The 12,059-nt window shown below is 45.2% G+C and overlaps 1 protein-coding gene across 1 annotated transcript in view; it reads right to left on the bottom strand.

Annotated features, from left to right (window-relative positions):
* Positions 1-7,344, bottom strand: part of DSCAM (DS cell adhesion molecule) — a 740,634-nt gene extending 733,290 nt beyond the window's left edge. Inside the window, exons 1-2 of the mRNA XM_066598936.1 lie at positions 7,203-7,344; positions 4,957-5,274 (exon numbers count right to left, since the gene is read on the bottom strand). Coding sequence (XP_066455033.1) covers positions 4,957-5,274; positions 7,203-7,344 — 460 coding nt within the window. The remainder of the gene's footprint in view (positions 1-4,956; positions 5,275-7,202) is intronic.
* Positions 7,345-12,059: the final 4,715 nt, after the last annotated feature.

Below are 12,059 nucleotides of genomic sequence, written 5' to 3'. Positions count from 1 at the left end.
CAGACGTAACAGACAAGTAAACAAATAGTGCGCGACGGCTTTACATCCAGACGTAACAGACAAGTAAACAAATAGTGCGCGACGGCTTTACATCCAGACGTAACAGACAAGTAAACAAATAGTGCGCGACGGCTTTACATCCAGACGTAACAGACAATAAACAAATAGTGCGCGACGGCTTTACATCCAGACGTAACAGACAAACAAATAGTGCGCGACGGCTTTACATCCAGACGTAACAGACAAACAAATAGTGCGTGACGGCTTTACATCCAGACGTAACAGACAAACAAATAGTGCGCGGCGGCTTTACATCCAGACTAACAGACAAGTAAACAAATAGTGCGCGACGGCTGTACATCCAGACGTAACAGACAAGTAAACAAATAGCGCGCGACGGCTTTACATCCAGACGTAACAGACAAGTAAACAAATAGCGCGCGACGGCTTTACATCCAGACGTAACAGACAAGTAAACAAATAGCGCGCGACGGCTTTACATCCAGACGTAACAGACAAGTAAACAAATAGTGCGCGACGGCTTTACATCCAGACGTAACAGACAAGTAAACAAATAGTGCGCGACGGCTTTACATCCAGACGTAACAGAGAAACAAATAGTGCGCGACGGCTTTACATCCAGACGTAACAGACAAACAAATAGTGCGCGACGGCTTTACATCCAGACGTAACAGACAAACAAATAGTGCGCGACGGCTTTACATCCAGACGTAACAGACAAGTAAACAAATAGTGCGCGACGGCTTTACATCCAGACGTAACAGACAAACAAATAGTGCGCGACGGCTTTACATCCAGACGTAACAGACAAACAAATAGTGCGCGACGGCTTTACATCCAGACGTAACAGACAAGTAAACAAATAGTGCGCGACGGCTTTACATCCAGACGTAACAGACAAGTAAACAAATAGTGCGCGACGGCTTTACATCCAGACGTAACAGACAAGTAAACAAATAGTGCGCGACGGCTTTACATCCAGACGTAACAGACAAGTAAACAAATAGTGCGCGACGGCTTTACACCCAGACGTAACAGACAAGTAAACAAATAGTGCGCGACGGCTTTACATCCAGACGTAACAGACAAACAAATAGCGCGCGACGGCTTTACATCCAGACGTAACAGACAAACAAATAGTGCGCGACGGCTTTACATCCAGACGTAACAGACAAGTAAACAAATAGTGCGCGACGGCTTTACATCCAGACGTAACAGACAAGTAAACAAATAGTGCGTGACGGCTTTACATCCAGACGTAACAGACAAGTAAACAAATAGTGCGCGACGGCTTTACATCCAGACGTAACAGACAAGTAAACAAATAGTGCGCGACGGCTTTACATCCAGACGTAACAGACAAACAAATAGTGCGTGACGGCTTTACATCCAGACGTAACAGACAAGTAAACAAATAGTGCGCGACGGCTTTACATGCAGACGTAACAGACAAGTAAACAAATAGTGCGCGACGGCTTTACATCCAGACTAACAGACAAACAAATAGTGCGCGACGGCTTTACATCCAGACGTAACAGACAAGTAAACAAATAGCGCGCGACGGCTTTACATCCAGACGTAACAGACAAGTAAACAAATAGTGCGTGACGGCTTTACATCCAGACGTAACAGACAAGTAAACAAATAGTGCGCGACGGCTTTACATCCAGACGTAACAGACAAGTAAACAAATAGTGCGCGACGGCTTTACATCCAGACGTAACAGACAAGTAAACAAATAGTGCGCGACGGCTTTACATCCAGACGTAACAGACAAACAAATAGTGCGCGACGGCTTTACATCCAGACGTAATAGACAAACAAATAGTGCGCGACGGCTTTACATCCAGACGTAACAGGCAAACAAATAGTGCGCGACGGCTTTACATCCAGACGTAACAGACAAGTAAACAAATAGTGCGCGACGGCTTTACATCCAGACGTAACAGACAAACAAATAGTGCGCGACGGCTTTACATCCAGACGTAACAGACAAGTAAACAAATAGTGCGCGACGGCTTTACACCCAGACGTAACAGACAAGTAAACAAATAGTGCGCGACGGCTTTACATCCAGACGTAACAGACAAACAAATAGCGCGCGACGGCTTTACATCCAGACGTAACAGACAAACAAATAGTGCGCGACGGCTTTACATCCAGACGTAACAGACAAGTAAACAAATAGTGCGTGACGGCTTTACATCCAGACGTAACAGACAAGTAAACAAATAGTGCGCGACGGCTTTACATCCAGACGTAACAGACAAGTAAACAAATAGCGCGCGACGGCTTTACATCCAGACGTAACAGACAAGTAAACAAATAGTGCGTGACGGCTTTACATCCAGACGTAACAGACAAGTAAACAAATAGTGCGCGACGGCTTTACACCCAGACGTAACAGACAAGTAAACAAATAGTGCGTGACGGCTTTACATCCAGACGTAACAGACAAGTAAACAAATAGTGCGCGACGGCTTTACATCCAGACGTAACAGACAAGTAAACAAATAGTGCGCGACGGCTTTACATCCAGACGTAACAGAGAAACAAATAGTGCGCGACGGCTTTACATCCAGACGTAACAGACAAGTAAACAAATAGCGCGCAATGGCTTTACATCCAGACGTAACAGACAAGTAAACAAATAGTGCGCGACGGCTTTACATCCAGACGTAACAGAGAAACAAATAGTGCGCGACGGCTTTACATCCAGACGTAACAGAGAAACAAATAGTGCGCGACGGCTTTACATCCAGACGTAACAGACAAGTAAACAAATAGTGCGCGACGGCTTTACATCCAGACGTAACAGACAAGTAAACAAATAGTGCGTGACGGCTTTACATCCAGACGTAACAGACAAACAAATAGTGCGCGACGGCTTTACATCCAGACGTAATAGACAAACAAATAGCGCGCAATGGCTTTACATCCAGACGTAACAGACAAGTAAACAAATAGTGCGCGACGGCTTTACATCCAGACGTAACAGAGAAACAAATAGTGCGCGACGGCTTTACATCCAGACGTAACAGAGAAACAAATAGTGCGCGACGGCTTTACATCCAGACGTAACAGACAAGTAAACAAATAGTGCGCGACGGCTTTACATCCAGACGTAACAGACAAGTAAACAAATAGTGCGTGACGGCTTTACATCCAGACGTAACAGACAAACAAATAGCGCGCGACGGCTTTACATCCAGACGTAACAGACAAACAAATAGTGCGCGACGGCTTTACATCCAGACGTAACAGACAAGTAAACAAATAGTGCGCGACGGCTTTACATCCAGACGTAACAGACAAACAAATAGTGCGCGACGGCTTTACATCCAGACGTAATAGACAAACAAATAGTGCGCGACGGCTTTACATCCAGACGTAACAGACAAGTAAACAAATAGTGCGCGACGGCTTTACATCCAGACGTAACAGACAAGTAAACAAATAGTGCGCGACGGCTTTACATCCAGACGTAACAGACAAGTAAACAAATAGTGCGCGACGGCTTTACATCCAGACGTAACAGACAAACAAATAGTGCGCGACGGCTTTACATCCAGACGTAACAGACAAGTAAACAAATAGTGCGCGACGGCTTTACATCCAGACGTAACAGACAAGTAAACAAATAGTGCGCGACGGCTTTACATCCAGACGTAACAGACAAGTAAACAAATAGTGCGCGACGGCTTTACATCCAGACGTAACAGACAAACAAATAGTGCGCGACGGCTTTACATCCAGACGTAATAGACAAACAAATAGTGCGCGACGGCTTTACATCCAGACGTAACAGGCAAACAAATAGTGCGCGACGGCTGTACATCCAGACGTAACAGACAAGTAAACAAATAGTGCGCGACGGCTTTACATCCAGACGTAACAGACAAGTAAACAAATAGTGCGCGACGGCTTTACATCCAGACGTAACAGACAAGTAAACAAATAGTGCGCGACGGCTTTACATCCAGACGTAACAGACAAGTAAACAAATAGTGCGCGACGGCTTTACATCCAGACGTAACAGACAAACAAATTGTGCGCGACGGCTTTACATCCAGACGTAACAGACAAGTAAACAAATAGTGCGCGACGGCTTTACATCCAGACGTAACAGACAAACAAATAGTGCGCGACGGCTTTACATCCAGACGTAACAGACAAACAAATAGTGCGCGACGGCTTTACATCCAGGCTGTTCTTCCTCACTTCTTGGAGACTTTAATAACTAATTAATCCGGATTCATTTTAGCTGCTATAAGGTGTACGCCCCGTTGCGGGTTATCCATGCAGGCAACACAGAAAAGAAGCGTTCATGTCTGCAATGGGGCTGCTCCACACAAAGGATTTAAAAATAACATTTCACATATTAATAAAAAACAAAACTTAAGATGCAAAACTCCACACATAATCATCTTCTAGAGACTGGCTTCTAATTAAAGGGGTTGCCCATTTTAAACTATTGATGATCTATTCTTTACCGGCATCCTCCACCTACGACTCTTATCCACTGTTCTCTGGGCCTCTGTGCTCATGCATTGTGCTGATTTGTGCAAGAAAGAAACAGCTCCATTCCCACTGCAGTGGCCAAGCTTAGAATTACATGCGAAGTTCCCATTCACTTCAATGCCTGCAATACAAAGGCCGGCCACTGTGGTGGAAATGGAGCTGTTTGTTTCTTACACAAATCAGCTCAATGTATGTATGTATAAATACACCAGTCCAGAGAACAGCTTATTGGTGAGGTTTCTGGGCAGCAGACCCCTGGCAATCTACTATTGATGACCTATCCTAAGAACAGACCATCAATAGTTTACAACTGAACCCATTCAATGGCACTAAAATTGCACGTACAACATTTATATTTACATAAAAGGGAACAACTATCATTTTTCAGCATTTCTGCATGTGGTCCTCACTTACCGGCCTTAATGTGAACATCCTGACTCCTGATTTTCCCTGAAGGGTTTTCAGCTGTGCAATAATAAGTATTATCGTGGATTAAGTTATTAAAGCTTGAAGGAGGGAAGGGGAAAATTTGGAGAGTGCCATTAGGGTGGACGTGGCGGATCCCAGGGACATCGTAGATCTCCTCGCCCGTTGCTAGGTACCATCTGAGCGTCACACGGGGGACTCCTTCTGCAGGGCAGGGTACCAAGGCCCCCGTGGTGCTGGCGAATACTACCTCTTGCAGAGATGCATTGATAAAATATAAGCTGGCGTGTAGATCTTCACTGGAAACTGCAAGAGAAGAAAACGCCAAAGTCAGTGAAAAGATGGTTATTAAAGGTCACCGCCGCGTTACATCACACGATCCTCGGAAAACAGAAACCCCTCCAATCATCAGCTTCTCTCAGGGTAATTATTCGCCAATTCTAAATAATTAACAATGTTTATTGAGCTCTCCGGGCAAAACTCACTGTGCTATCTGTAATAACATGACATGGATTTATAGAACGCCCCCCAGGGAGCGGAGGAAGATACAAGGATTTATAGCATACCTCCAAGAATTTATTATATAGAACACCCCGAAGGAGGAGGAGGAAGATGCAGGAATGTATATAACATCTCCAAAAGGGCGGAGTGTAATGGCCCCAAAAAAGCTTACTGAAACACATATGGCCGGAGGCCTAGTTTTGTCACAGTGATGCCAGCACTCCAACTGAAGCCTCGGGATGGTATGCCGAAGAAATAACAGAATTGAGTCCAGTAATAGTTTAGAAATCTGGGAGTGTACAGATTCACTAACTTTGATACTTTGAAATACAGAGGGAATTTACAGTTCTCTAGAAAAGTACTTGAAACCACAAGGCTCTGCCCTAGCCCCAGTGTTAGTCAACATTTTTTATAAATGATCTGGAGGAGGGAATTGGTGGGAAACTGATCAAATTTGCTCATTACACAAAGCTAGGAGGGATAGCCAACACTAGGGAAGAGAGAGAGAGAGGATTCAAAAAGATCTAGAAAAGCTTGTACAGTGGTTGGCGACTAACAGAATGGGATTTAACAAGGAGAAATGCCAAGTCCTACATCCGGGCAAGAAAAATGAAAAAAAGCACATACAGAATGGGAGGAATTGGGCTAAGCAGCACATGTGAAAAAGACTTGGGTATACTAATAGATCAGAGACTGAACATGAGTCAACAATGTGATGCAGCAGCCAAAAAGGCAAACACAATTCAGGGATGTATTAAGAGAAGCATAAAGTCTAGATCACGTGAGGTCATTATCCCCCTCTACTCTTCCTTAGTCAGACTGCATCTGGAATACTGTGTCCAGTTCTGGGCACCGCACGTTATACAAGACATCGACAACTAGAGCAAGTTCAGAGAAGAGTTACCAAGATGGTAAGCGGTCTGCAAATCATGTCCTAGGAGGAACGGTTAACGGATCTGGGAATGTTTAGCTTGCAGAAGGCTGGGAGGAGACTTAATAGCGGTCTACAAATATCTGAAGGGCTGTCATCGTGCAGAGGGATCAGCCCTACACTCATCTGTACAAGGAAAGACTAGAAGCAATGGGGTGAAACTGAAAGGGAGGAGACACAGATTAGATATTAGACAGTGAGGGGATCAGTGAGTGGGACAGGTTGCCACGGGAAGTGGGGAGTTCTCCTTCAATGGAAATGTTTAGTAAATCCTGCACTGAGCAGGGGGTTGGACCCAATGACCCCCGGAGGTCCCTTCCAACTCTACCATTCTAGGATTCTATGAAACAGGTACATGAAGATGCAGTATTAAGCAGACAATTGAACATGACGCAGGATACAGTGTTAGGGACTCAATTAACACCTGACTTCAACGCTCTCTCTTTTCCCTTCTTGTGGATTTATTTGCAAGACAATTTCCCCACTGGCTGTTTTAGGTAAAGGATTGATTTAGTTTTAGTGAAGTGTATATGAAGCAGAGGGACAAGTCGCTGAATAGCTAATCCTGGCTTGAATTCACCAGGTAGCTATGACTCACTGTTAGAAGAAGATGGACCTCAGAAAGGTTCTTCTTTCCTCCGCTGTGGGGTGTGAAGGGAGCGGTTTTACACCTCATTCAGCCTTGACAGTAAAGTGTTGAATTGCTGACTTTCTGCTGACTTCTGTGTACCTCCTCCCTTCCAACACCGCTGACTGCAGCCTCTCCTCTCTCACACCTGGCTGAGTCTGCCTAACTGCTCACGGACTCCTCCTTTTATCCCCTCTGTTTCTTTCCCGCACTTTATGGACTCCTCCCACTCTTGCATAGGGTCTTGTGTGATAGCTTTCCCGCCCTTGGACTCTACATCAGTGAAATTGTCAGCCAATGAGAGACCAGCTGACATCAGTGTTAAGCTCTAGGCTTAGAGAAGGGAAGACGCAGGGTCTCTCTCTCAGACGTCGCCTTCTAAATCCATGGACGGCATATGGACAGGTGAGACAGGACGAGTGTTCTGTAGAACCCGCTGGGCCCCTACAGGAGGAGGACACAAGGATTTATAGAACACCTTCAAGACGGCGGAAGAAGACACAAGGATTTACTATATAGAACACCCCGAAGGGGGCGGAGGAAGATACAGGGATGTATATAAACACCTCCAAGGGGGCTGAGGAAGATACAAGGATTTAAAGAACACTCCCAGGAGGGCAGATGAAGATATTAGGAATTATAGAACACTCATAGGAGGCAGAAGAAGATACAGGAATTTATAGAACACCTCCAAGGGGTAGAGGAAGATGCAAGGATTTATAAATGGGGAGAGAAAGCTACAGATATTTATAGAATGCCCTCAGGAGGAGGCTGATGAAGGTACAGGGATGTGTAGAACACTCACAGGGGGAGGGTGGAGGAAGACACAGGGATTTATTAAAAAAAAACCCAGAGAGGTGTAGGAAGATATTGAAATTTATAGAACACCCCCAAAGGGGTGGAGGAATACACAGGGATTTAAGGAACGCCCCTAAGGGGGCGGATGAAGACACACGGATTTATAGAACACCTCCAAGGGGGCGGAGGAAGACAGGGATTCATAGAACACCCCTAAGGGAGTGGATTAGACTATTCCATACACACTCAAGCGGTAGTAATAGAAAAGGATATATAGTACTTACTGCGGAGGGGGAGATCCTCCTATGGCTGGAGATAAGTGAGGACTTTTGCCCTAGGACCAAGATAGTTGTAACACAACTTCCAGCAGCTCATAGAAGTTTTCGGTTTTCTTTATTTCACACACATAGGTTGTAAGGGGTAATAGCAACGCGTTTCAGAGTAGATATCTTGGTCCTAAGGGAGGATGTCTGCCCTATCTCCAGCCCCTCACCAGTATGTACTATATATCATTCTCTATTAGTATCGCTTGAGTGCGTATGCAATATTCCAATCTATGTTTTACCCTCATTCTTTGGGGGGTTTCCTTCTTTTTACATATGCTGTTCTTCATGTCTGTGGATTTCATGCAGGGCTGAAAGGAATTTTCCAGAAAGATTTACTTTGTGACAATACGTCCTTTTTTTCAGCATTTCAATGCTTGTCCTATTTTGGTTTTATATCCCTAAGAGGGTGGATGAAGACACAGGGACTTATAGAACACCCCCAGGGGGTGGAGGAAGATACAAGGATATCTTATAATTGTCATCCATGTCTGTCTCATGTGGATGCACTCTGCAAAGCTGTCTTATCTATTTTCTGTACGTGTGTTGCACAGCTGCAGCATCTGAAGGGTTAACTACCTTATAATCATTTCCTGTGAGCTTGGCTGCATGTTGTATGTATCTATCTTACAGTCATGTGACGTGGTGTGGATACATCTATAAGTACAAGTGATTGGGTTCTAGAGTGAACACCCATCTTATACCTGAGGGTTTGCTACCACAGAGGCGCATGAGGGCACCATCAGCCCTTGTGTTGCTGAAGATGGAGGAGAAGGAGAGAACGCCGGACTGTATGTGAAGCACGAGAGTGAGTGAGCCTAAATGTTTGCCCAAAAGCCCCTTCACCAGAGAGACATTGTAAGTAACTACATCTTCTAGTGACTATACGTTTATACAGCTTATCAGTAAAGAAGTCTACTGAACCTTTGGAGATAATCTTAAGTCCGTTTATGATTCTTATGCAGCCATCTGAAGTCTGGATCACCGTATAGAGGTACACCCGTAGTGAACACCCATGCGTGCTGAAGTCTATGACAGCGGGTTGATCATTACTGCCATTTTATGGCCATTGACTTCCACGTCAAGTTGTTCTGAATAAGCTAATTGGCCTGCACAGTAAACTCTGCATACTGAAGTTTGTTGTATTCTATTTAAAAGTCACCAGTAAAGTTTTACCGGGCCTCCACCGTCCCGGAGGACCCGAGGTACGATACACTTGGCCAGTGTTATTAATCCACTGTGTATGAGTGCCGGTGTGTGGAACGGTGGCGTCACAAACTGACAACTACAACCCCCATCATACCTGTTATTTTATGTAATGTTACAAAATAATATTACAATAGAACACCCTCAAGGGGGCAGAAGATTCAGGAATTTATAGAACACCCCCAAGGAGCAGAGGAAGATACAGATTTATAGAACACACCCAGGGGGCGGAAGACAACACAGGGAATTACAGAACACCCCGAAAGGGTGGAGGACGATACAGCCATTTATAGAACACACCCAGGGGGCGGAAGACAACACAGGGAATTACAGAACACCCCGGAAGGGTGGAGGACGATACAGCCATTTATAGAACACCCCGAAAGGGGGCAAAGGAATTACAATGACAGCCTCAAACGTCAAGTTGCAATTTCTGCTTTACTAAAGGAATTGTGCTTTAGGGTGGGTGCCTTCACACGAGCGTGTTTATGTGTGTGCATACGGGCGCACAAAAACACGCATCTATTAGAACTAAGGCATTCTCTATGGTGTGTTCACATGTCTGTGTTTTACAGTCGTGCATAGGGAATACACGCGTTGCCTTCAATGGAGCCACAGCTGCTAATGGTCTGCCGGCACCCCTCAATTGTTTTTCAGGGAAGAGCTTTAAATATAAGCTCTTCCCTGAAAATCAACCATTGTAGTGTAAAAAAAGAAAAATAATAATCTATATACACATACACACATATAAAACACACACACCTACCTGACTGCCGCTGCCGTGTCCCCCGCGGGGATGAAGAACATATCTGCTACATGAGACAGATGTTTTCTTAATCCCAGCGGGGAATAAAGAATTCCCTACCGCAGCTGTCACAGCGGCGTCCTGTCTGCGCTGTCCCCGGCTCTGCAATGAAGTTCTTTGAGCAGCTCTTTCAGCAGGCGAGGATTTTAATTCCCCGACTGCTCAAAGAACTTCATTGCAGAGCCGGGGGCAGCGCAGAGAGGCTGAGCCCTGGCAGCTAAAGAAAGGGGAGTAAGTGTTGTTTTTTTACACTACTTTGGCTTGTTTTTCAGGGAGCAGCTTATATTTAAAACCCTTCCCTCAAAAACACTTAAGGCCTCATGTCCACTAGCAAAATTGAATTGCGGATTCTGCGGGTGAAATTTTGCCCATAGGAAATAATTGGCCATCAGCAGTCAATTTAATTTGAATTTTGCACCCGCGGATGGCATTTTAATTGATTTGCGTTTTTCACAAGCGGACAAAAAAAAACGCAGCTCGCTCCATTTTAGTGCGGATTCCACGCTGACCGGCCACATTGCCATCTATAGGTGGGGATATCCGCATGTAAAAATACCATTTAAAGCAAATCCGCGTGGCATCTGCTGCAGAAATCTGCTGCAGATTGTGCGGGGATTGTATTTTTCTGGTGGACATGAGGCCTAAGGCATGCCGGCAGCTGGCACCTCTACCGCAGCTGTCATCTGTGATAGCTGCAGTAAGGAATTCTTTATTCCTTGCGGGGATAAAGAAGACATCTGCTGCATCTGGCAGAGCTGTTCTTAATCCCTGCGGGGGACACGGCAGCGACCGACAGGCAAAAATATATTTTTATCTATTTTTTCTTTGTAACACTAAAAGGGATGTTTTTCAGGAAAGAGCTTATACTTAAAGCTCTTCCCTGAAAAATCTCTTTAGGGTTGCCGGCAGACCATTGACTACAATGGAGCCGCCGGCAGCAGCCCCGGTTCCATTGCAGGCAATGCACACACCTGCATACGCGCGTACAGGGGTGCACACATATGTACGCACAAGCACACACTTGTGAAGCCACCCTTATACAGATCAGCGGACCGGGCTTATACCATCCCTAGGAGGGGGCTATTTTATTATACATATCCCCCTCCTCCCAAGTGCTGGGAGCATCCTGTTTCTGTTAATGGATGGAGTGGATAGATTTTAGGCTATCCTAGAAGCGCAGGATTTCTTATAATTGTTTTAATTTTCTATTTAAGTTGCAATTTGTCTTTTTATTTTACATTTGAAAGTAATCAGAGGGCCAGAAAACCCTTTGAAATGATAAAAACTTTCGCTGATTATGTTTTTTCAGAATAATAGAAAAACTGTAACTCAACTTTTGTTCCTGGAGTTTCAAGAATCAAAAGAAACAGCAGCTGCGTTCCCCTCTGCCACTAGATGGATGAAGAATAGAGATGAGCGAGCACCAAAATGCTCGGGTGCTCGTTACTCGGGACGAAATTATTGCGATGCTCGAGGGTTCGTTTCGAATAACGAACCCCATTGAAGTCAATGGGCGACCCGAGCATTTTTGTATTTCGCCGATGCTCGCTAAGGTTTTCATTTGTGAAAATCTGGGCAATTCAAGAAAGTGATGGGAACGACACAACAACGGATAGGGCAGGCGAGGGGCTGCATGTTGGGCTGCATCTCAAGTTCACAGGTCCCACTATTAAGCCACAATAGCGGCAAGAGTGGGCCCCCCCCCTCCCAACAACTTTTACTTCTGAAAAGCCCTCATTAGCAATGCATACCTTAGCTAAGCACCACACTACCTCCAACAAAGCACAATCACTGCCTGCATGGCACTCCGCTGCCACTTCTCCTGGGTTACATGCTGCCCAACCCCCCCGCATGACCCAGTGTCCACAGCGCACACCAAAGTGTCCCTGCGCAGCCTTC

This window comes from Eleutherodactylus coqui, chromosome 4, assembly GCF_035609145.1.
Source record: "Eleutherodactylus coqui strain aEleCoq1 chromosome 4, aEleCoq1.hap1, whole genome shotgun sequence".
Taxonomy (NCBI): domain Eukaryota; kingdom Metazoa; phylum Chordata; class Amphibia; order Anura; family Eleutherodactylidae; genus Eleutherodactylus; species Eleutherodactylus coqui.
Note: the sequence above shows the minus strand (reverse complement) of the source record. Positions and strands in the feature narration are given on the sequence as shown.